The following is a 27,998-nucleotide window of genomic DNA, read 5'->3' as shown; positions in this document are numbered from 1 at the left end:
AGGAGGTGGAGCGTGACGCCCTCACCTGTCTCAGTGACGTGGAGGTGGAGCGTGACGCCCTCACCTGTCTCAGTGACGTGGAGGTGGAGCGTGACGCCCTCACCTGTCTCAGTGATGTGGAGGTGGAGCGTGACGCCCTCACCTGTCTCAGTGATGTGGAGGTGGAGCGTGACGCCCTCACCTGTCTCAGTGACATGGAGGTGGAGCGTGACGCCCTCACCTGTCTCAGTGACGTGGAGGTGGAGCGTGACGCCTCACCTGTCTCAGTGACGTGGAGGTGGAGCGTGACGCCCTCACCTGTCTCAGTGACGTGGAGGTGGAGCGTGACGCCCTCACCTGTCTCAGTGACGTGGAGGTGGAGCGTGGCGCCTCACCTGTCTCAGTGACGTGGAGGTGGAGCGTGACGCCCTCACCTGTCTCAGTGATGAGGAGGTGGAGCGTGACGCCCTCACCTGTCTCATGGTGACGTGGAGGTGGAGCGTGACGCCCTCACCTGTCTCATGGTGACGTGGAGGTGGAGCGTGACGCCCTCACCTGTCTCAGTGACATGGAGGTGGAGCGTGACGCCCTCACCTGTCTCAGTGATGAGGAGGTGGAGCGTGACGCCCTCACCTGTCTCAGTGACGAGGAGGTGGAGCGTGACGCCCTCACCTGTCTCAGTGACGAGGAGGTGGAGCGTGACGCCCTCACCTGTCTCAGTGACGTGGAGGTGGAGCGTGACGCCCTCACCTGTCTCATGGTGACGTGGAGGTGGAGCGTGACGCCCTCACCTGTCTCAGTGACATGGAGGTGGAGCGTGACGCCCTCACCTGTCTCAGTGACGTGGAGGTGGAGCGTGACGCCCTCACCTGTCTCATGGTGACGAGGAGGTGGAGCGTGACGCCCTCACCTGTCTCAGTGACGAGGAGGTGGAGCGTGACGCCCTCACCTGTCTCAGTGACGAGGAGGTGGAGCGTGACGCCCTCACCTGTCTCAGTGACATGGAGGTGGTGCGTGGCGCCTCACCTGTCTCAGTGACATGGAGGTGGGCGTGACGCCTCACCTGTCTCATGGTGACGTGGAGGTGGGCGTGACGCCTCACCTGTCTCAGTGACGTGGAGGTGGGCGTGACGCCTCACCTGTCTCATGGTGACGTGGAGGTGGAGCGTGACGCCCTCACCTGTCTCAGTGACATGGAGGTGGAGCGTGACGCCCTCACCTGTCTCATGGTGACGTGGAGGTGGAGCGTGACGCCCTCACCTGTCTCAGTGACGTGGAGGTGGAGCGTGACGCCCTCACCTGTCTCATGGTGACGTGGAGGTGGAGCGTGACGCCCTCACCTGTCTCATGGTGACGTGGAGGTGGAGCGTGACGCCCTCACCTGTCTCAGTGACATGGAGGTGGAGCGTGACGCCCTCACCTGTCTCAGTGACGTGGAGGTGGAGCGTGATGCCCTCACCTGTCTCAGTGACGTGGAGGTGGAGCGTGACGCCCTCACCTGTCTCAGTGACGTGGAGGTGGAGCGTGGCGCCTCACCTGTCTCAGTGGCGTGGAGGTGGGCGTGGCGCCCTCACCTGTCTCAGTGACGTGGAGGTGGGCGTGGCGCCTCACCTGTCTCAGTGATGTGGAGGTGGGCGTGACGCCTCACCTGTCTCAGTGACGGGAGGTGGGCGTGGCGCCTCACCTGTCTCAGTGGCGTGGAGGTGGGCGTGGCGCCTCACCTGTCTCAGTGACGTGGAGGTGGGCGTGGCGCCTCACCTGTCTCAGTGACGAGGAGGTGGGCGTGACGCCTCACCTGTCTCAGTGACATGGAGGTGGAGCGTGACGCCTCACCTGTCTCAGTGACGAGGAGGTGGAGCGTGACGCCTCACCTGTCTCAGTGACATGGAGGTGGGCGTGGCGCCTCACCTGTCTCATGGTGGCGTGGAGGTGGGCGTGACGCCTCACCTGTCTCAGTGACGTGGAGGTGGAGCGTGACGCCTCACCTGTCTCAGTGACGAGGAGGTGGGCGTGACGCCTCACCTGTCTCAGTGATGTGGAGGTGGAGCGTGACGCCTCACCTGTCTCAGTGACGTGGAGGTGGGCGTGACGCCTCACCTGTCTCAGTGATGTGGAGGTGGGCGTGACGCCTCACCTGTCTCATGGTGACGAGGAGGTGGGCGTGACGCCTCACCTGTCTCAGTGATGGAGGTGGAGCGTGACGCCCTCACCTGTCTCAGTGACGTGGAGGTGGAGCGTGACGCCCTCACCTGTCTCATGGTGACGTGGAGGTGGAGCGTGACGCCCTCACCTGTCTCAGTGACGAGGAGGTGGAGCGTGACGCCCTCACCTGTCTCATGGTGACGAGGAGGTGGAGCGTGACGCCCTCACCTGTCTCAGTGACGTGGAGGTGGAGCGTGACGCCCTCACCTGTCTCAGTGGCGAGGAGGTGGGCGTGACGCCTCACCTGTCTCAGTGGCGAGGTGGGCGTGGCGCCTCACCTGTCTCAGTGACGTGGAGGTGGAGCGTGACGCCCTCACCTGTCTCAGTGACGTGGAGGTGGAGCGTGACGCCCTCACCTTGCTGTCGGCTCGTTCTCCGGCTGCAGCTCGCCACCGGTTTACTCCTCTCTCTGTAGCCCAGGTCCCCGACCGCAACATTGGGATGCCAGATCACCATGGTGACGCCCTCAGAGGCTCACTCACTGAACCTGGTGAACACCCCCCCCCCCCTGCTGCCTAGCAACAGTGGTGCCAATGGATTTCCTGGATGTTCAGGCTGATTCCTTAGAGAGGACCTTTGCCCCAGGAACAGGAACGCAGATCTCCCTCCTCCCTCTTGGTCGTCCTCTTGGTAGTCCTCTTGGTAGTATTCTTGGTAGTCCTCTTGGTAGTACTCTTGGTAGTACTCTTGGTAGTCCTCTTGGTAGTACTCTTGGTAGTACTCTTGGTAGTCCTCTTGGTAGTATTCTTGGTAGTCCTCTTGGTAGTCCTCTTGGTAGTCCTCTTGGTAGTCCTCTTGGTAGTACTCTTGGTAGTCCTCTTGGTAGTACTCTTGGTAGTACTCTTGGTAGTCCTCTTGGTAGTCCTCTTGGTAGTACTCTTGGTAGTACTCTTGGTAGTCCTCTTGGTAGTCCTCTTGGTAGTACTCTTGGTAGTCCTCTTGGTAGTACTCTTGGTAGTCCTCTTGGTAGTCCTCTTGGTAGTCCTCTTGGTAGTACTCTTGGTAGTACTCTTGGTAGTACTCTTGGTAGTACTCTTGGTAGTCCTCTTGGTAGTCCTCTTAGAACTTATTGTTGATGAACTTATTGTTGATGAACTTATTGTTGACGAACTTATTGTTGATGAACTTATTGTTGATGAACTTATTGTTGACAAACTTATTGTTGATGAACTTATTGTTGACGAACTTATTGTTGATGAACTTATTGTTGATGAACTTATTGTTGACAAACTTATTGTTGATGAATTTATTGTTGATGAACTTATTGTTGACGAACTTATTGTTGACGAACTTATTGTTGATGAACTTATTGTTGACGAACTTATTCTGAGTCTCTTTGGATAAAAGCGTCTGCTACCTGTGAGAATGTGTCACACGTCTACCAGGCAGCAGCTGCTGCAGGCCTGTAGGGGACTGGAGGGTTCCCTTACGTTCTGTGGGGACTGGAGGGTTCCCTCACGTTCTGTGGGGACTGGAGGGTTCCCTCATGTTCTGTGTGCATTACCTCCCTTCCACGTGTCTTTTCACCTACTTTGCGATCAGAAGCAGAACCGGTGACGGGCGGTCCTGCAACAGGCCCCCGTATCTTAAACAAATGAACATGGGCGTGTTCACCTGAGCTCTGTACCTGAGCTCTGTACCTGAGCTCTGTACCTGAGCTCTACACCTGAGCTCTACACCTGAGCTCTGTACCTGAGCTCTGTACCTGAGTTCTACACCTGAGCTCTGTACCTGAGCTCTACACCTGAGCTCTGTACCTGAGCTCTACACCTGAGCTCTACACCTGAGCTCTGTACCTGAGCTCTACACCTGAGCTCTGTCCCTGAGCTCTGTACCTGAGTTCTACACCTGAGCTCTGTACCTGAGTTCTACACCTGAGCTCTGTACCTGAGCTCTGTGCCTGTCTACACCTGGGCTCTGCAGGCTCTGTCCCTGAGCTCTGTACCTGAGCTCTACACCTGAGCTCTGTACCTGAGTTCTACACCTGAGCTCTACACCTGAGCTCTGTACCTGAGTTCTACACCTGAGCTCTGTACCTGAGCTCTACACCTGAGCTCTGTACCTGAGCTCTGTACCTGAGCTCTACACCTGAGCTCTGTACCTGAGCTCTACACCTGAGCTCTGTACCTGAGCTCTGTACCTGAGCTCTGTACCTGAGCTCTACACCTGAGCTCTACACCTGAGCTCTGTACCTGAGCTCTACACCTGAGCTCTGTACCTGAGCTCTACACCTGAGCTCTGTACCTGAGCTCTACACCTGAGCTCTGTACCTGAGCTCTGTACCTGAGCTCTGTACCTGAGCTCTGTACCTGAGCTCTACACCTGAGCTCTGTACCTGAGCTCTGTACCTGAGCTCTGTACCTGAGCTCTACACCCTGTACTGCTACACTGAGCTCTACACCTGAGCTCTGTACCTGAGCTCTACACCTGAGCTCTGTGCAGGCTCTACACAAGCTCTACCTGAGCTCTGTACCTGAGCTCTACACACTGGCTCTGTACCTAAGCTCTGCCTGAGCTCTGTACCTGAGCTCTGCACCTGAGCTCTGCATGAGGCTCTACACCTGTGCCTGAGCTCTGTACCTGAGCTCTGTACCTGAGCTCTACACCTGAGCTCTGTACCTGAGCTCTGTACCTGAGCTCTACACCTGAGCTCTGTACCTGAGCTCTACACCTGAGCTCTGTACCTGAGCTCTACACCTGAGCTCTGTACCTGAGCTCTACACCTGAGCTCTGTACCTGAGCTCTGTACCTGAGCTCTGTACCTGAGCTCTGTACCTGAGCTCTGTACCTGAGCTCGACACCTGCTGCCTCTCTCTGCTCAAGAGGCCACAGCAGAGTTTCACCACACATGTCCACAGTCAACGGAGCAGAGCGCAGCGGCACAGGTCACACCTGTCAACCAAAAGAAGCTCAGAGTATTTGACCAAGCTGCTCTGGGACAGCTCTTCACCAAAGAGATGGTTCTTCTCTCAGCATCAAGTAGAACACGAGTGACATCGGCCCTGTGAGAGGGACATCAACCGCCAGCTCAGCTCCAGCTCTAGTTAGACACCTTGAGAACGTGAGCGCCTGGCCACACGCTCAGGCCTCCGGGGGGAAGGTGAGGGAGAGTTGAGTTCTACATCGGACTTTACAGAGCCGAAGAGGTGCCCTTTAACATGTAATCATCCACGTTCAACTCTACGACACACCGATACTCAGGCGAAAAGGAATCGTGTTTCGGGTTTTTTGTGAATGGATTCTACTCTGTGGGACAAAATACTCCGAGCCAAAACTAAAATGTAGCTCAAGACATTCGTAGAGAGACGGCTAAACTCCTCAGAGTTAGCGAGATGAACATGGTCTCACTCACCTGTAGTCCGTCCTCAGAAACATCTCCTTCTCCAAACGGCCGACCACCTGGAAGGAAGAACCCCGAGGGGAAAGAAGTTAGAGGCCATCACTTCATACACTGAGCCGGGAGCGTTGGACCAAGAAGCAACACAATGAAGCACCAGCGTCTGAGCCTCAGGGGGTCATCGTGTCCACCTTGCAGAACACTTCCTCCATTTAGAGCCTTGCATAGCAACATGTCTTTGACAAAAACAAGGAGCTCCACCACTAGGGGGCAGACCTCAGGGAACAGCTGCCACACCAGCGCCTGGTGCTGTTCTTGTTTAAACCTCAGCTAGTTCCTAGGAACATGTCCTCATATTGCATTATCACACCATTCCACTCGATGCATGAGTTACACGGCGAGTCACGTCTGAGTCCAGATTTACAGGTTCTTGTCCGGCCAGAATATCACAAGACTTCTGCTTTTCTTCGGCTGCAGCGGAACGGGGAAATGAAAGCTGCTTTAACACAGAAGTTAATGAAATATGCACGTCGAGAATAATGTAACCCGGATAAAACGACATGCGCCGTTTCCAAGTCCGAACACCTCGTCTGCTGAAGCTGGAGTCAGAGCTTATGTTTCAGGCACCGGGCCGACCGTGTTTCAGCTTTTCATGACCACAGGGAAGGAAACGGGCCGTTGAAACCCGAGGAAAGTCACAAATTCAATTCAGTTTTCAATTCAGTTTATTTGTATAGCCCAATTTCACAAATTACAAATTTGTCTCGGAGTGCTTTACAATCTGTACACATAGACATCCCTGCCCCAAAACCTCACATCGGACCAGGAAAAACTCCCAAATAACCCTTCAGGGGGAAAAAAAGGGAAGAAACCTGCAGGAGAGCAACAGAGGAGGATCCCTCTCCAGGATGGACAGATGCAATAGATGTAATGTGTACAGAAGGACAGATTTAGAGTTAAAATACATTCAATGAATATGACAGAGTGTATGAATAGTTCATAGTAGGCATATTCCACGATGGAGACCTCCACGATCCATCAGGCAGATGGCGGAGGGGAGTGGCGGAGTCTCAACAGTGGGCGGAGTCTCAACAGGACAGTGGCGTAGTCAGGAGCAGGAATTCCACGACCCAGACCTCGATGATCCATCAGCAGATAGGATCTATGTCGTCTCATAGGGTCCGATGACCCCATGAGGCGATGAAGTCAAAAGACTCCGGGAGAAAGAGTTTGTAGTGTGATGAGAGATGAAAATTCATCCCTAAGAAGAGAAAAAGAGAGATAGGTACTCAGTGCATCGCGTCCCCGGCAGCTATAAGCCTATAGTAGCATATCAAGGGGCTGGACCAGGTGAACCTGATTCAGCCCTAACTATAAGCTCTGTCAAAGAGGAAGGTCTTAAGTCTACTCTTAAACGAGGTGACTGTGTCTGCCTCCCGGACTGAAGGTGGAAGCTGGTTCCATAGAAGAGGAGCTTGATAACTAAAGGCTCTGGCTCCCATTCTTATTAAGACTCTAGGAACTACAAGTAGTCCCGCATTTAGTGAGTAGCTCTCTAGTGGGCAATAATAATTTCTAAGCTCCTTAAGATATGATGGAGCATCACCAATCAAGGCTTTGTAGGTTAAGAAGAATTTTAAAGTGATTCTTGATTTTACTGGGAAGACCAGTGGGCAGCTAGTGCAGGAGTGATGTGATCTCTTTTCTTAGTTTAGTGAGAACATGAGCTGCAGCATTCTGGATCAACTGGAGGGACCTAAAGTTATTAGAGCAGCCTGATAATAAGGAGTTGCAGTAATCCAGTCTCGAAGTAACGAGCGCATGAACCAATTTTTCTGCATCTTTTTGAGACAAGATGTGCCTGATCTTTGAAATATTACGTAGATGAAAGAATGCAGTCCTTGAAGTTTGCTTTACGTGGGAGTTAAAGGACAAGTCGATCAAAGATAGCCATGAGTTCTTTACAGTGGTGTTGGATGCCAGGGCAATGCCGTCTACAGAATCCACATCACCAGATAATTGATCTCTGAGGTGCTCAGGGCCGATTAAAATTACTTCGGTTTTGTCTGAGTTTAACATCAAGAGTTGCAGGTCATCCATGTTTTATGTCTTTAAGACATGCTTGAATTTTACAGGTTGGTTGCTCTCCTCTGGTTTTATCGATAAATATAGTTGAGTATCATCTGCATAACAATGAAAGTTTATGGAGTGTTTCCTGATAATATTGCCCAAAGGCATGTATAAGGTAAATAAAATTGGTCCAAGCACAGAACCTTGTGGAACTCCGTGATTAACGTTGGTGGTTATCGAGGCGTCATCGTTTACAAATACAAACTGAGATCCATCTGATAAGTAGGATTTAAACCAAATTAGTGCCGTGCCTGAAATGCCAATCGACTGCTCCAGTCTCTGTAACAGGATGTCATGGTCAATGGTGTCGAATGCAGCACTAAGGTCTACTAGACCAGGACAGAGAGGAGTCCTCTATCAGGACTACGGTCTAACAAGACCAGTACAGAGAGGAGTCCTCTATCAGCACTAAGGTCTAACTAGACCAGTACAGAGATGAGTCCTCAATCAGCACTAAGGTCTAACAAGACCAGTACAGAGAGGAGTCCTCTATCAGCACTAAGGTCTAACAAGACCAGTACAGAGATGAGTCCTCTATCAGCACTATGGTCTAACAAGACCAGTACAGAGAGGAGTCCTCTATCAGCACTAAGGTCTAACTAGACCAGTACAGAGATGAGTCCTCTAGCGCACTGGGTCTAACAAGACCAGTAGAGAGATGAGTCCTCTATCAGCACTAAGGTCTAACAAGACCAGTACAGAGATGAGTCCTCTATCAGCACTATGGTCTAACAAGACCAGTACAGAGAGGAGTCCTCTATCAGCACTAAGGTCTAACTAGACCCAGTACAGAGATGATCCTCTATCAGCACTAAGGTCTAACAAGACCAGTACAGAGATAAAACCTCTATCAGCACTAAGGTCTATAAGACCAGTACAGAGATGAGTCCTCTATCAGCACTAAGGTCTAACAAGACCAGTACAGAGATGAGTCCTCTATCAGCACTGTGGTCTAACAAGACCAGTACAGAGGAGTCCTCTATCAGGACTAGGTCTACAAGACCAGTACATAGATGAGTCCTCTATCAGCACTAAGGTCTAACAAGACCAGGACGAGATGAGTCCTCTATCAGCACTAAGGTCTAACAAGGGTACAGAGATGAGTCCTCTATCAGCACTGGGTCTAACAAGACCAGTACAGAGAGGTCACTCCATCAGCACTGGGTCTAACTAGACCAGTACAGAGATGAGTCCTCTATCAGCACTAAGTCTAACAAGACCAGGACAGAGAGGAGTCCTCTATCAGGACTAAGGTCAAACAAGACCAGTACGGAGAGGAGTCCTCTATCAGCACTAAGGTCTAACGGAGACCAGTACAGAGAGGAGTCCTCTATCAGCACTAAGGTCTAACAAGACCAGTACAGAGATGAGTCCTCTATCAGCACTGGGTCTAACTAGACCAGGACAGAGATGAGACCTTTATCAGCACTAAGGTCTAACAAGACCAGTACAGAGAGGAGTCCTCTATCAACAAGGTCTAACTAGACCAGTACAGGAAGGTCCTCTATCAGCACTAAGGTCTAACTAGACCAGTACAGAGAGGAGTCCTCTATCAGCACTGGGTCTAACAAGACCAGGACAGAGAGGAGTCCTCTATCAGGACTAAGGTCTAACAAGACCAGGACAGAGGAGTCCTCTATCAGCACTGGTCTAACAAGACCAGTACAGAGATGAGTCCTCTATCAGGACTAGGTCTAACAAGACCAGGACAGAGATGAGTCCTCTATCAGGACTAAGGTCTAACTAGACCAGTACAGAATGGAGTCCTCTATCAGGACTAAGGTCTAACAAGACCAGGACAGAGAGGTCCTCTATCAGCGCTAAGGTCTAACAGACCAGGGACAGAGAGAGTCCTCTATCAGCACTAAGGTCTAACAAGACCAGGACAGAGAGGAGTCCTCTATCAGCACTAGGTCTAACAAGACCAGGACAGAGAGGAGTCCTTTATCTGCTGCCATTAAGAGGTCATTTGTAATTTTCACCAGTGCCGTCTCGGTGCTGTGGTGTTTTCTAAATCCTGATTGAAATTTCTCAAATAAACTATTATGATGTGAAAGTCGCACAACTGATTTGCGACCACTTTCTCAGGATCTTGGAGAGGAAGGAGGTTAGAGATCGGTCTGGTTAGCCAACACCTCTCTGGATCCAGGCGGCTTCTTCAGGAGAGGCTTAATAACAGCCACCTTGAAGGGTGTACGTGGCCTGTTAGAGAGACATTGATCATATCTAATAGAGAGCTGCCAATTAAAAAAGCGTCTTTAAGCAGCCTCGTCGGGATGGAGTCCAAGAGACAGGTAGGCGGGTCTAGAGACAGGTGAGCGGGGTCAGAGACAGGTGAGCGGGGTCTAGAGACAGGTGAGACGGGGTCCAAGAGACAGGTGAGACGGGGTCCAGAGACAGGTGAGCGGGGTCTAGAGACAGGTAGGCAGGTCCCTAGAGACAGGTAGAGCGTGGTCTAGAGACAGGTAGGCAGGGTCCAGAGACAGGTGACGGGGAGGTCCTAGAGACAGGTGAGCGGGGTCTGGAGACAGGTAGACCCAGGGTCCTAGAGACAGGTGAGCGGGGTCTAGAGACAGGTGAGCGGGGTCTAGAGACAGGTAGGCGGGGTCCTAGAGACAGGTAGGCGGGGTCCTAGAGACAGGTAGGCGGGGTCTAGAGACAGGTAGGCAGGGTCTAGAGACAGGTAGGCGGTCTAGAGACAGGTGAAGGGGTCTAGAGACAGGTGAGCGGGGTCCACAAGACAGGTAGGCAGGGGTCTAGAGACAGGTGACGGGTCCTAGAGACAGGTAGGCGGGGTCTAGAGACAGGTAGAGCAGGAGGTTCCTAGAGACAGGTGAGCGGGTCTAGAGACAGGTAAGGCGGGGTCTAGAGACAGGTAGGCAGGGTCTAGAGACAGGTGGGGTCTAGAGACAGGTAGGCAGGGGTCTAGAGACAGGTAGACGGGGTCTAGAGACAGGTGAGCGGGTCCTAGAGACAGGTGAGCGGGTCTAGAGACAGGTGAGGCAGGGTCCTAGAGACAGGTGAGCGGGGTCTAGAGACAGGTAGGCGGGGTCTAGAGACAGGTAGACGGGTCCAAGAGACAGGTGAGCAGGGGTCCTAGAGACAGGTAGATGGGGTCTAGAGACAGGTAGACGGGGTCCAGAGACAGGTAGATGGGGTCCTAGAGACAGGTAGACGGGGTCTAGAGACAGGTAGACAGGGTCTAGAGAGACAGGTGACGGGGTCAAGAGACAGGTAGACGGGGTCCTAGAGACAGGTAGATGGGGTCTAGAGACAGGTAGACGGGGTCCAGAGACAGGTAGATGGGGTCCTAGAGACAGGTAGACGGGGTCTAGAGACAGGTGAGCGGGGTCCCTAGAGACAGGTAGACGGGGTCCAAGAGACAGGTAGAGCGGGTCCAAGAGACAGGTGAGCGGGGTCCAAGAGACAGGTGAGTGGGGTCCAAGAGACAGGTAGGCGTGTTCGGTAGAAACCGTTGACGATAATTGGTCACGGTTGATGGGAGAAAAGCCCTCCAAATATCCACCAGGGCATACAGCGGTTTCCAAGGCCATTCCACTTGAGGACAGATCACTGGTTAAGGGCAAGGGTGTGGATATTGTATAGTTTATTCTCATTCTTATTCTTTTTTTAGTCTGCTACTGCTGTCGGGTGTTTTGCACATAAGAATTTCACGAACCGATTATACTTGTATAAAAGGGGATGTGACAATAAAAAACTTGAAACTAGGAATACTCGGATCCACAGAGCTGTGACTCTCTGTCAGCCTGGCAAATGTGACTGATATCTTTAAAACAAAATGCTGTTTGGTTCGAGCCTTTTCTACTAATAACTGAGGGGTGCTTGTCACATGGAGACACACCGATAAATGAACGTGAAAGAAAACCAACAAGAAGTACTAATTAAACACTGAATCAGATGTTTAAAATGAATCTGAAGCTATGTTTGTGTGTCAATGATGATACGCAACTCTTCTTTATGTGTAGTTTAGGAGTTGCTCTTATTTGTTTCTATCCTGCCTCCGTGGTTATTGTTCAGGACACTTTAAAGTGAAAGGTTGTCTGATGAATTAAATGATGTCAAACCACACAAGTGACGGGTCATGTCATTAAAAAGTCAATATGCTCAATTAAAACATGTCTGGCTCCAAATCTGTTTTGATATGTGGAGCAAGTTTAACTAGATTTAAAGTGAATAACCTGAGAAAGAGTCACTATTTAAGCATGATGAGTCCCGGAAAGGAAGTTGGATTAGGTGTGTGTGTACGTGTATGTGTGTACGTGTGTGTACGTGTGTGTGTGTGTGTGTGTACGTGTGTGTGTGTACGTGTGTGTGTACGTGTGTGTGTACGTGTGTGTGTACGTGTGTGTGTGTGTGTACGTGTGTGTGTACATGTGTGTGTACGTGTGTGTGTGTACGTGTGTGTGTGTACGTGTGTGTGTACGTGTGTACGTGTGTGTACGTGTGTGTGTGTGTGTGTGTGTGTACGTGTGTGTGTACGTGTGTGTACGTGTGTGTGTACGTGTGTGTACGTGTGTGTGTACGTGTGTGTGTGTGTGTGTGTGTACGTGTGTGTGTGTACGTGTGTGTGTACGTGTGTGTGTGTACGTGTGTGTGTGTGTGTGTACGTGTGTGTGTGTGTGTGTACATGTGTGTACATGTGTGTATGTGTGTGTGTAAGTGTGTACGTGTGTGTGTACGTGTGTGTACGTGTGTGTGTACGTGTGTGTGTACGTGTGTACGTGTGTGTGTGTGTGTACGTGTGTGTACGTGTGTGTATGTGTGTACGTGTGTATGTGTGTGTACGTGTGTGTGTACGTGTGTGTGTATGTGTGTACGTGTGTGTGTACGTGTGTGTGTAAGTGTGTACGTGTGTGTGTACGTGTGTGTGTGTAAGTGTGTGTGTGTACGTGTGTGTGTGTTCCTGCAGCACGACTCTGGCAGTGCTGGGCCGCAAAGCTGCCTGAGCCGTGTGCCCGGCGTTGCCATGGCAACAGAGGACTGCAAGACTGGTACACACACGTGAGCACACACACACACGGGCATCACACACACACACACGGGCATCACACACACACACACGGGCATCACACACACGGGCATCACACACACGTACACACACACACAGCAGAACGATGCAACAGGAATGCAGAAGAACCCGCCTGAGCTGGAGAGGCATTACACAACAGCAGAATACAGAAGATGCCAGGGGAGAGAGAGAGAGAGAGAGAAGATCCCAGGGGGGAGAGAGAGAGAGAAGATCCCAGGGGGGAGAGAGAGAGAGAGAGAAGATCCCAGGGGGGAGAGAGAGAGAGAGAGAGAGAGAGAGAGAGACAGAGAGAGAGAGAGAGAGAGAGAGAGAGAAGATCCCAGGGGAGAGAGAGAGAGAGAGAAGATCCCAGGGGGGAGAGAGAGAGAGAAGATCCCAGGGGGGAGAGAGAGAGAGAGAGAGAAAGACAGAGAGAGAAGATCCCAGGGGGGAGGGAGAGAGAGAGAGAGAGAGAGAGAGAGAGAGAGAGAGAGGAGAGAGAGAGAGGATGTGTTGCATCACAGGTGAGGTGAACCGAGGCTTCTGTTGTTTTCATCCACATTATTGTCTCAAAACAAATGAGGCGCAGCTGGACACGTGAGCTTTGAAATATGAATTGACCTTCAGAATCATTTTGTGTCCATGTTCTCATTTATCAGGATTTTCATTTATTAAGATTCTCATTTATTAGGATCAGTAATCCCACCGAGCGGCGACCTCTCCTCTCCTCTCCTCTCCTCTCCTCTCTCTCCTCTCTCCTCTCTCTCCTCTCTCCTCTCTCCTCTCTCCTCTCCTCTTCTTGGCGTTGTTTAGAGGGATCATCTTCCACTGTGGAGCCCTGCAGCCGCGGCCCACGCTGACCTCCGACCTCCACGCTGACCTCCGTGTGACTTGTGCACAGTACAGGACTCATCTCAGATAAATGGGTGAGTGAGCAGGTAGCGGTGGGGGGGGAAGTCATCAATGCTAATCAACGCTGTGCTAGGTCACACACACACACACACACACATGACCACACACACACATGACCACCACGCTCACACATGACCACCACGCTCACACACATGACCACCACGCTCACACACACGACCACCACGCTCACACACGACCACCACGCTCACACATGACCACCACGCTCACACATGACCACCACGCTCACACACATGACCACCACGCTCACACACATGACCACCACGCTCAGACACATGACCACCACGCTCACACATGACCACCACGCTCACACATGACCACCACGCTCACACATGACCACCACGCTCACACATGACCACCACGCTCACACATGACCACCACGCTCACACATGACCACCACGCTCACACACATGACCACCACGCTCACACACACGACCACCACGCTCACACATGACCACCACGCCACATGACCACCACGCCACACACATGACCACCACGCCACACACATGACCACCACGCTCACACATGACCCCCCCGCGCACACACACGACCACCACGCTCACACACATGATGTCCATGCTCACACATAACCACCACGCTCACATGACCACCACGCTCACACAGCCACCACGCCACCACGCACATGACCACCACGCTCACACATGACCACCACGCTCACACATGACCACCACGCTCACACATGACCACCACGCTCACACATGACCACCACGCTCACACACACGACCACCACGCTCACACATGACCACCACGCCACATGACCACCACGCTCACACATGACCACCACGCCACACACATGACCACCACGCCACACACGACCACCACGCTCACATGACCACCACGCCACACATGACCACCACGCTCACACGACCACACATGACCACCACGCCACACATGACCACCACGCTCACACACATGACCACCACGCTCACACATGACCACCACGCCAGACACCACGCCACACATGACCACCACGCCACACATGACCACCACGCTCACACACACATGACCACCACGCTCACACATGACCACCACGCCACACACCACGCTCACACGCAGCCACCACGCTCACACGACCACCACGCCACACACATGACCACCACGCTCACACACATGACCACCCCGCTCACACATGACCACCACGCCCACACATGACCACCACGCTCACACACATGACCACCACGCTCACAGATGACCACCACGCTCCACACATGACCACCACGCCACACACATGACCACCACGCTCACACACATGACCACCACGCTCACACACACGACCACCACGCTCACACACATGACCACCACGCTCACACACATGACCACCACGCTCACACACATGACCACCACGCTCACACATGACCACCACGCTCACACACATGACCACCACGCTCACACATGACCACCACGCTCACACATGACCACCACGCTCACACACATGACCACCACGCTCACACACACGACCACCACGCTCACACACACGACCACCACGCTCACACATGACCACCACGCTCACACATGACCACCACGCTCACACACATGACCACCACCACACAGCCACCACACACGACCACCACGCTCACACACATGACCACCACGCTCACACACATGACCACCACGCTCACACATGACCACCACGCTCACACATGACCACCACGCTCACACATGACCACCACGCTCACACACATGACCACCACGCTCACACACGACCACCACGCTCACACATGACCACCACGCTCACACATGACCACCACGCTCAGACACATGACCACCACGCCACACACATGACCACCACGCTCACACATGACCACCACGCTCACACATGACCACGCTCACGCACCACACACACATGACCACCACGCTCACACACATGACCACCACGCTCACACACATGACCACCACGCTCACACATGACCACCACGCTCACACATGACCACCACGCTCACACACATGACCACCACGCTCACACATGACCACCACGCTCACACATGACCACCACGCTCAGACACATGACCACCACGCTCACACACATGACCACCACGCTCACACACATGACCACCACGCTCACACACATGACCACCACGCTCACACACATGACCACCACGCTCACACACGACCACCACGCTCACACATGACCACCACGCTCACACATGACCACCACGCTCACACACATGACCACCACGCTCACACACGACCACCACGCTCACCGACATGGCCACCACGCTCACACAAGACCACCACGCTCACACATGACCACCCCCCTCACACATGACCACCACGCTCCCACATGACCACCACGCCACACATGACCACCACGCTCACACACATGACCACCACGCTCACACATGACCACCACGCTCACATGACCACCACGCTCACACACATGACCACCACGCTCACACATGACCACCACGCTCACACATGACCACCACGCTCACACACATGACCACCACGCTCACACACATGACCACCACGCTCACACATGACCACCACGCTCACACATGACCACCACGCTCACACATGACCACCACGCTCACACATGACCACCACGCTCACACATGACCACCACGCTCACACATGACCACCACGCTCACACACATGACCACCACGCTCACACATGACCACCACGCTCACACACATGACCACCACGCTCACACACACGACCACCACGCTCACACATGACCACCACGCTCACACACATGACCACCACGCTCACACATGACCACCACGCTCACACACATGACCACCACGCTCAGACACATGACCACCACGCTCACACATGACCACCACGCTCACACATGACCACCACGCTCACACATGACCACCACGCTCACACACATGACCACCACGCTCACACATGACCACCACGCTCACACATGACCACCACGCTCACACACACGACCACCACGCTCACACATGACCACCACGCTCACACATGACCACCACGCTCACACATGACCACCACGCTCACACACATGACCACCACGCTCACACATGACCACCACGCTCACACATGACCACCACGCTCACACATGACCACCACGCTCACACATGACCACCACGCTCACACACATGACCACCACGCTCACACACATGACCACCACGCTCACACATGACCACCACGCTCACACACATGACCACCACGCCACACACATGACCACCACGCCACCACACATGACCACCACGCTCACACATGACCACCACGCTCACACACATGACCACCACGCTCACACACATGACCACCACGCTCACACACATGACCACCACGCTCACACACATGACCACCACGCTCACACACATGACCACCACGCTCACACATGACCACCACGCTCACACACATGACCACCACGCTCACACACATGACCACCACGCTCACACATGACCACCACGCTCACATGACCACCACGCTCACACACATGACCACCACGCTCACACATGACCACCACGCTCACACATGACCACCACGCTCACACACATGACCACCACGCTCACACATGACCACCACGCTCACACATGACCACCACGCTCACACATGACCACCACGCTCACACATGACCACCACGCTCACACATGACCACCACGCTCACACATGACCACCACGCTCACACACATGACCACCACGCTCACACACATGACCACCACGCTCACACATGACCACCACGCTCACACATGACCACCACGCTCACACACACGACCACCACGCTCACACATGACCACCACGCTCACACATGACCACCACGCTCACACATGACCACCACGCTCACACATGACCACCACGCTCACATGACCACCACGCCACACATGACCACCACGCTCACACATGACCCCCACGCTCACACATGACCACCACGCTCACATGACCACCACGCTCACACACGACCACCACGCTCACACATGACCACCACGCTCACACATGACCACCACGCTCACACATGACCACCACGCTCACACACGACCACCACGCTCAGACACATGACCACCACGCTCACACATGACCACCACGCTCACACATGACCACCACGCTCACACATGACCACCACGCTCACACATGACCACCATGCTCACATGACACCACGCCACACATGACCACCACGCTCACACATGACCACCACGCCACACACAGACCACCACGCTCACACATGACCACCACGCTCACACATGACCACCACGCTCACACATGACCACCACGCTCACACATGACCACCACGCTCACACACATGACCAACACGCTCACACATGACCACCACGCCACCAGACACACGCCACACATGACCACCACGCTCACACATGACCACCACGCTCACATGACCACCACGCTCACACACGTGGCCACCACGCTCACACATGACCACCACGCCCACACATGACCACCACGCTCACACATGACCACCACGCTCACACATGACCACCACGCTCACACATGACCACCACGCTCACACATGACCACCACGCTCACACACATGACCACCACGCTCACACATGACCACCACGCTCACACATGACCACCACGCTCACACATGACCACCACGCTCACACACATGACCACCACGCTTACACGCATGACCACCACGCTCACCACCACGCACACACATGACCACCACGCTCAGACACATGACCACCACGCTCACACATGACCACCACGCTCACACATGACCACCACGCTCACACATGACCACCACGCTCACACATGACCACCACGCCACACATGACCACCACCCTCACACATGACCACCACGCTCACACATGACCACCACGCTCACACATGACCACCACCACGCTCACACACATGACCACCACGCCACACATGACCACCACGCTCACACACCACCACGCCACACATGACCACCACGCTCACACATGACCACCACGCTCACACATGACCACCACGCTCACACATCACCACCACGCCACACATGACCACCACGCTCACACATGACCACCACGCTCACACATGACCACCACGCTCACACATGACCACCACGCCACACACATGACCACCACGCTCACACATGACCACCACGCCACACACATGACCACCACGCTCACACATGACCACCACGCCACACACATGACCACCACGCTCACACATGACCACCACGCTCACACATGACCACCACGCTCACACATGACCACCACGCTCACACATGACCACCACGCCACACATGACCACCACGCTCACACATGACCACCACGCTCCACACATGACCACCACGCTCACACATGACCACCACCCTGGCACACATGACCACCACGCTCACACACATGACCACCACGCTCACACATGACCACCACGCTCACACATGACCACCACGCTCACACACATGACCACCACGCTCACACATGACCACCACGCTCACACATGACCACCACGCTCACACATGACCACCACGCTCACACATGACCACCACGCTCACACACGTGACCACCACGCTCACACGTGACCACCACGCTCACACACGTGACCACCACGCTCACACATGACCACCACGCTCACACATGACCACCACGCTCACACATGACCACCATGCTCACACACATGACCACCACGCTCACACACATGACCACCACGCTCACACACATGACCACCACGCTCACACACGTGACCACCACGCTCACACATGACCACCACGCTCACACATGACCACCACGCTCACACACGTGACCACCACACTCACACACATGACCGCCACGCTCACACACGTGACTGCTGTCACTGGACACGTCCTGGATGGAAGTACAGCGCCACCTCAGAGCGAATTTCAAACAAATCTGGGGTTTTGTTCTTGAGTTACAAAAAACACACACATGCACCATGAACACACACACACACACACACACCTTGGTTGATGTCCTCTACGGCCCGACGGACGCCCCGGTCGAAGGCGCGGGCGTCAGCGGGGCTCTGGAAAGTCAGTCCGAACTTCTTGTTGTTGATCCTCCAGTGGTGGAAGATGGGGTTGACCTTGTTGTAGACGAGGCCTTTCTGCAGGACACACTCCAGCACCACCTGTCAACACACACACACACAACGTTTTAGAGAGTGAAACAATGCACATTAGCACTTAATGGAATCCCATTTGTATCTGGTCAAGCCAAATTAGAATGCTGACTGGCAGCTGCATTATTTAAGAGGTTTAATGATGACACTCACAGGGGTACACGCATCATTCCACACCAACATGGAGAGAGAGAGAGAGAGAGAGAGAGAGAGAGAGAGAGAGAAGGAGAGAGAAAGAGAGTGAGAGAGAGATAGAGAGAAAGAGACAGAGAAAGAGAGTAAGAGAGAGAGAGAGAGAGAGACAGAGAGAAGGAGAGAGAGTACAAGTAGAGGCCTGCATCTGGAACTACACTAACTTCAGAGTTTCTAAAATAGAAAACGAAGAAAACCCCAAACCCATTAATTTCACATACTTCTTTGGATAATTTGTAAAACATATTTTAAATGGTGGGTTTTCATTACAGATGATGATAAAGTTGCAGAGCAGTGGTGGGGGCGCGTAAGTGTCAGGCAGCCCGAGTGTGTGGCAGAGAGACTGTTTCCAAAGCCTATTATTAATCAGGACTCCTGGCCGCCTCCCGGCCTTCCTCCAGGCAGATTACATGAAATGAGAGACGCCATTACAGTCTTTGAGGTGTTTCACCGGCGTGCACGAGAGGCGTCTTAATGGGGTGTGAATGTGTGAGCGTGCGCATGGCGATCTGCGTGAGAGAATGTGTGAGCTGATGAAAAGCTCAATGACTCTGAGTGCCACACTGTGCCTCTCTGCAGTGAGCAGCCTCTCCAGAGGACCGGTCTCAGACCGACGCTCTAGTGGAGGCAGATGGCACCGCTCGCCGTCAAGCTGGACAACGGTCAACGCGCTTTCAGAGGCCGATACGTGGCAGCTGGACGGGAGGTTGGCCAGAAAGCACACAGGTCTACGTTCATCCGGAGAGAGCGAGAGACGCTTTGCATCCTCGGTGACAACATCCCTTTGTGCGCGTGGAAGACGTCTCACAACACCGTCCTGGTGTCACCGTTGCTACGCATACATGCCCTCCAAGAGAAGCAGGGGCAAAGGTTAAGCCTGTTGATCCAGAGCCAGTGGATGAGGGGAGGAAAGAAGAGAGGGATGGATATGAGGAGGATAGGTGTGGGGGGGGGCTCTGGGGCTGATTGTGGAGGCGAGACTGAATGGAGCCGTAAGGTGAGCGCACAGCGAGGCCAACAGAGGAGGAAGTATCACAGTTGCATGGAAGGACGATACATAACACCGCATTCCACACTGTGCTCAGAGAAAAGAGAGGAGGAGGAGGAGGAGGAGGACCCCCCCCAACAGAGACAGAACAGAGGCTGGAGACGTTAGAGGAGAGGGACGGAGACGGAGGTGAGACGTGCAGAGAGTAGTGAAGAGATAGCGTGAGAGTGGAAATGGGGGAAGAGAAAGAGAGAAAGAAAGAGAGAGAGAGAAAGACACTACGTTTACATGCAGACATGAAACCAAGAGGGAGGAATCAGGCCACAATTTATGAACACCGCCTCTGCCATCAGAATTGTAATTATCACTTCAAGACTTCTCGGTGACGGTGCTGGATACAAAAGGAGTCAAACAATCACATGACGAGGTGACCGGGAGAACACACGACTCCACCGACGCGGTGTCCAGAGCCTGGACACCGCGTTCACATCGGTATACATCGGCATCACATCGGGAGAGAGAGAGAGACAGAGAGAGAGAGAGAGAGAGAGAGAGAGAGAGAGAGAGAGAGAGAGAGAGAGAGAGAGAGAGAGAGAGAGAGAGAGAGAGAGAGAGAGAGAGAGAGAGAGAGAGAGAGAGAGAGAGAGAGACAGAGAGAGAGACAGAGAGAGAGAGAGAGAGAGACAGAGAGAGAGAGAGAGAGAGAAGACAGAGAGAGAGACAGAGAGAGAGACAGAGACAGAGAGAGAGACAGAGAGAGAGAGAGAGAGAGAGAGAGAGAGAGAGAGAGAGAGAGAGAGACAGAGAGAGACAGAGAGAGAGAGAGAGAGACAGAGAGAGAGAGAGAGAGAGAGAGAGAGAGACAGAGAGAGAGAGAGAGAGAGAGAGAGAGAGAGAGAGAGAGAGAGAGAGAGAGAGAGAGAGAGAGAGAGAGAGAGAGAGAGAGAGAGGGAGGGGGCCAGAAGGAGAGTGATTGGTCGCTATATGGAGAGCCAGCTGAGTCATCACCAGTCCTCTCTGTGCCGCATCACTGCGCTTAGAGACAGATCCCTCTCTGGCTCCGCCTCCGTTTCCTGGCCCCGCCCATCTCTTATGCAGCTACACTCACTTTATTTCCACCCGCCAGGAATGTGCCTTTGTGATTTCAAAATAACTGCATCTCAGATCTGTTACTTCCTTTCTTGCTCGCTCTCCCTCGGGGACGTCCCCGTGGCGTTCTCAGCGACGTGGCGAACGCGGACGTTCAGAGGCTCCTCCCCCTCCCTCTCCTGTTTCAACGTCACCCAGACAGCATCGTGATGGTCTTTGTGTTTACCTCTGAGATCAGAACTCTGACATCACCGCTTGAGACAAAGTGATGATCTTGCCCTGCGTTGTATTTTCTGACGATGGCGAGCGTATTGTGACGTGGTTTTCTGTCCCTGTTGTTCCCGTCGCTCCGCCTCTCTTCATCGCTCGACGCCAGGCGGCGCTCCGGGAGGCAGACAGACCTCAGACGGCCGGGGGGCGGGGCCTTCACACCCAACCGGAACAGCTGGGTCTCTGAGACGGGTCTACACCCCCTCTGAACGACAGCATCCACTCACACCCTGTCCTATGCGCCACACACACACAGACAGACACACACAGACACAGACACACACAGACAGAGACACAGACACACACAGAGACACAGACAGACACACACACAGAGACACAGACACAGAGACACACACACACACACACACAGACACACACACACACACACACACACACACACACACACACACACACACACTTGCTTGCTTGTAGTTGTCCATCGAAGCCGATGATGACGTCCACTTCTGACTTTCAGCGGTGAGTTTTCTGGTGGCTGTGTAGTCCTCTCCTCCTCTCTCCTCCTCTCCTCCTCTCCTCCTCCTCCTCTCCTCCTCCTCCTCCTCCTCCTCCTCTCCTCTCCTCTCCTCCTCTCCTCTCCTGGATCCATAGGTCTTGTCCCAGGTGGACATGTGTCTGTAGGAGTGGTTGTCCTGGCAACCTTGGTTGTTTTTCTTGTCTGCCTTCTTCCTGCCTCCTGTCCTCCTCCTGTGGTCCCGTCTTGGCACATCTGACGCCAGGTGTTACGCTCAGCAGCCTCAGGTCCCCTGGCCTGATTTTACATTTCTTTAGCGCTGTTTTTATCTGGTCTTTAGAGCTTCTTCTGCCTCCAGCAGAGCGCTGGCCTTGGGCGAGCTGACCACACAGCACTTAGTGAGGCAGCCGGTTGAGGGGAATCCTAATAACATCCTTATAACATCCTTATAACATCCTTATAACATCCTTATAACGTGCCCCAGCCATCGTAGCTGGTAGTGGTGATGGTGGCCTCCATGCTCCTACAGCCTGCTCTCCTGAGGATCTGGTCGTGGTGATGGTGGCCTCCATGCTCCTGCTCTCCTGAGGATATGGGCGTGGTGATGGAGGCCTCCATGCTCCTGCTCTCCTGAGGATCTGGGCGTGGCACTCGGTCACGCCAAGTGATTCCTAGCATTCGCTGGAGACAGCGGATGTGAAAATGCTCCAGGGACTTCACATGGCGGCTGTAAGTGACCCAGGCTTCACAGCTGTACAGGAGGGTGGTGATGCAAACTGCTTGATACACAGAGATTTTTGTATGGAGATATAAGTTCTTGTTTTGAAAGACCCGGCGCCTGAGTCTCCCAAAGGCAGTTGATGCTTGTTTGATTCTGTTCTGGACCTCATTGTGGATGTCATTGTCCTCAGAGGATACTCCCGAGGTATTTGAATGATGGTACTGCAGACAGATGCTTATCATTGATGCTGAAGATGGGTGGCGTGGTGGGATGTTGGTGCTCCACTGACTACCTCTGTTTTGGTGATCAGCCCCATCTTGCTGGAAGCCTTCACAGCTGATCCAGGACAGGAGGTCTGTGGAGCCACCAGAGCTCAGTCATCTGCATCCTGCAGCTCAAGGACCTCCCTCTGTGCAGCTTGGTGGTGGCCTGCAGCCTCCTGATGTTAAAGAGGTTGCCATCGAGCCGATAGACGACTGTCACCCCGCTGTTGTCCTCAATGTCCTTATGGAGCAGCTGGGTGACGCATAGGAGGAAGATGTTAAAGAGCTGGTGCTAGTACACACCCTGCCTGACCCCTGTGCACACAGGGAAGGAGGCAGACTCTTGTCCTCCTATTGTCACCCGAGCATTCAGACCATCATCAAACTGTCGGAGGATGTTGACAAACTTGTTAGGGCATCCAAAGCGGAGCAGGATGTCCCACAGTAGGTCTCTCTGCACAGTGTCGAAGGCTTTGGAGAGGTCGACAAAAGCCATAAACAGGTCTTGATGTTGCTCCCTGCACTTTCCCTGAAGCTGCCGGGCTGTGAAGACCATGTCGACTGTGCTCCTGTTCCTCCTAAAGCCACACTGTGACTCCGGGAGCCTCTGTGATGTTGAGGAGCCTCTGCAGCAGCACCGTGGCCAGGACCTGACCAGCAGCAGCAAGGAGTGATATCCCCCTGTGGTTGCCACAGATGGTCTTGTCACCTTTGTTCTTATATATAGTGACAATTGTGGCATCTCTCCATTGCTGTGGGATGTTGTCATCAGCCCATACTTTAGTGATGTGTTGATGTAGCGCTCTTGTCCAGAGGTAACCACCCTGTTGAAGCAGCTCCGCAGGGCTCTGGTCCATGCCAGGAGACGTGTTGTTCTTCAGAGAGCGGACGGCTGACAGGACCTCCAGGAAGGTCGGGGGTTGGTTAAGGTTGTCAATCGGTGGAAGTTCAGGCAGCTGATCCAGGATGGTGCGGTCTGCTTCAGAGGCCTGATGAAGCAGGGTATTAAAATGTTCAGCCCACCTCTCCAGGATACTGCTCTGGTCTTTTAGGACTCTGAGCCCATCTGCGGTTTGAACAGGAGTGATGCAGTGGTTTGTTGGGCCGTAGATAGATTTGACTGCATTGTAAAAGTTATGCATATCATTTCTATCAGCGAAAGATTGGATTTCCTGTGCCTTCTCTGTCCACCACTTGTTGTGCATTGTCCGTAGGGTCCTTTGCACTTCACGCCTCGCCCTCTGCCATGTCTGTCTGGCGGTGCTCAATGAGGGGTTTTTCAGGGTTGCCTGGTGTGCTTTGTGCATGGCGTTCAGTGAGTTACGGATGGTGTCTGGATTAAAACACAGATTTGCACTTCAGTGGCACTTAAATAGCACTTACTTATGGTACATTTGTAGTTCGACTATGTTGAGGAAATGTTACTTCCTGTATTCTTGTTGTTCTTAGTTTGTACTCTAGGTTGAAATGTACTTATTGTAAGTCGCTTTGGATAAAAGCGTCTGCTAAATGACATGTAATGTAATGTAATGTGTCTGAGTTATTGTCAAACCAGTCCTGGTGGTTTTTGGTCTTATAGCCGATTGTGTGGGCTGCTGCTCCATGAAGGGCTGAGCTGATAGCGGTCCACTGCTGGTCTGTGTCATTCCCTCCTCTCAAGGTGAGTTCAAGCTCTTCAAGTTTTTCAGCCAGGGAGCATCGGAACTCATTTCTTGTGCTGGTATCCTTCAGACGGGCAGTCTAAGCGGCTCCCACTGACCCCACGTCTCCGCATGGGGGGGCGTACGCTCATGTGGACTTTGGCCACGATCATCCTGTGGTCTGTCCAGCATTCTGCACCTCATGGCCCGGCATATGAGAACGTCTTTGATGTCACAACGTCTCACGATGACATAGTCAATCAGGTGCCAATGTTTAGAGCGTGGGTGCATCCATGATGGTTTATATTTGTTCTTTTGCTGGAAGATGGTGTTGGTTATGGTCAGGTTGTGCTCAGAGCAGAGAGGAAGTCATCTCATGCCATTTGAGTTGGCCTGACCAACACCATGCCTGCCAAGCACTCCTTTCCATATCCTGTCACTCTGCCCCACACGAGCATTGAAGTCCCCAAGGAGGAGGATCTTGTCTTGGGGATCCGGTGGAGAGCCTCATCCAGTGACTGAATGAGTCTTTAACCTCAGTGTCGGATGGCAGTGTTGGCGCATACACACTAAGAAGTGGAGCAAAGCGGTTCTTCTCCAGGGGGATACGGAGGGTCACCAGTCCTTCACTGATGCCCACAGGTGTTTCAGTGAGTCTTGTGTGTGTTCTTGATGGCCAGTCCCACACCGTGCAGATGTTGTCCACCTGGGGGATCGCCTTTCCAGAAGAAGGTGTAACCGGACCCTTCCTCTCTCAGCGACCCTTCATCAAGGAGCGGCGACGTCGATGCTGTAACGCCTCAGCTCGGCCACAACCAGTGCTGCTCTTCTGTGAGGTGCTTCGGTTCTGCCATAGGAGGCCAGGAGAGTTCACAGACACACACAGACACACACACACAGACACACACACACACACACACACACACAGACAGACACACACACACACACACACACACACACACACACACAGACACACAGACACACACACACACACACACACACACACACACACACACAGACACACACACACACACACACACACACACAGACACACACACACACACACACACACACACACACACACACACACACACACACACACACACACAGACACACACACACACACATACACACACAGACACACACACACACACATACACACACACACACACACACACACACACACACACACACACACACACACACAGACACACACAGACACACACACATACACAGACACACATACACACACAGACACACACACACACACACACAGACACACAGAGACACACATACACACACACATACACACACACACAGACACACACACATACACACACACACATATACACACACAGACACACATATACATACACACACAGACACACACACACACACACACATATACACACACAGACACACACACAGACACATACACACACACACAGACACACACAGACACACACATACACAGACACACACACACACACACACAGACACACACACACACACACACAGACACACACACACATACACACAGACACACACAGACACACACACAGACACACACACACACACAGACACACACACAGACACACACACACACAGACACACACACACACAGACACACACACACACACACACACACACACACACACACACACACACAGACATACACACACACACACACACACAGACACACACACACACACAGACACACACACACACACACACACACAGAGACACACACACACACACACACACACACACACAGACACAGACACACTCTTGGATAGCAACGCACAAACACCGACACGCCGTAAATGCAAAGCACACACAGACACAGACACACAGACACACGCACACACAGTGCGTTGAGCCAGAGGTCACGTGATGGACCCCGGCTGTCAGGAGCCACCGGGCTGAGCCTCCCGGTGGCTCCTGACAGACGGGGTCCATCTCGTGACCAGAGACCGGATCTGACCCCAGGACGGGTCAGAGCAGAAGGTCACCAAGGTCACCGGCAGCCTCCACCCCTCTCCCACCTGCAGCTCTATCCACATCCTCCTCTCCGGAGTAATCTGCCCTGATGATGTCATCATGCATCACGGCGTCACGCAGGCGCTCCTATTCTCAGATACCTGCGCCATGGAGGAAAGCCAAACAACCACTTCCTGTGTGCGAGGCGGAGGGGACGGGGGGCTCCGTGATCTCATCACCATCTCTGCTTCGTGGCCCTGACGGACTCGGGGTGAACAGGTTCACCTGTGGTGATGATATGATGCAATAACAAGAACACACTTCCTGCCTTCAGCTCCAGGTTCCTTACCAGTTTGTCTTTGAGCCTCTCGCCCTTGATGTGAAATTCCACAGCGGTGGGGCTGGGGGTGGGGCTGGGGGCGGGGCTGTGGGTGGAGCTACAGGGGGCGGGGCTGCTGCTGCTCCCCCCGCTGCCTCCGCTGTGGCTGCTGCCGCCGTCCTCCGCCCGGCTGACCTTATAGACGGTGACGCAGCTCAGGCCGCCGCCCCCCAGGGGGAGCCACCCGCCACTCGAGTCATCACGAGTCATGACCACTGCTCTCACACGCGCATAACTGTCACTGTGGGGGGGAGGGGGGGGAGGGGAGGAGGGGAGGAGGACAGGGAGGAACACAAAAAGAAAAGAAGAGGAGCGAGAAAAAAATGAGTTGAGTGAACAGAATCAGCAGTAATCAACATTTCAATGCGTCATGTCTGTGAAGGA

At 53.4% G+C, this 27,998-nt stretch overlaps 1 protein-coding gene across 4 annotated transcripts in view; it reads right to left on the bottom strand.

Annotated features, from left to right (window-relative positions):
* Positions 1-27,998, bottom strand: part of spred1 (sprouty related EVH1 domain containing 1) — a 47,277-nt gene that overhangs the window by 6,582 nt on the left and 12,697 nt on the right. For all 4 annotated transcript variants that reach the window (XM_056426740.1, XM_056426742.1, XM_056426741.1 and 1 more), the window contains 3 exons: positions 27,585-27,855; positions 19,461-19,629; positions 5,534-5,580 (listed from right to left, as the gene is read on the bottom strand). In XM_056426740.1, the coding sequence (XP_056282715.1) occupies positions 5,534-5,580; positions 19,461-19,629; positions 27,585-27,855 (487 nt within the window). The remainder of the gene's footprint in view (positions 1-5,533; positions 5,581-19,460; positions 19,630-27,584; positions 27,856-27,998) is intronic.

This window comes from Pseudoliparis swirei, chromosome 11, assembly GCF_029220125.1.
Source record: "Pseudoliparis swirei isolate HS2019 ecotype Mariana Trench chromosome 11, NWPU_hadal_v1, whole genome shotgun sequence".
NCBI classification, from domain to species: domain Eukaryota; kingdom Metazoa; phylum Chordata; class Actinopteri; order Perciformes; family Liparidae; genus Pseudoliparis; species Pseudoliparis swirei.
The sequence above is the reverse complement of the archived record's forward strand: the minus strand, read 5'-3'. Positions and strand labels throughout refer to the sequence as shown.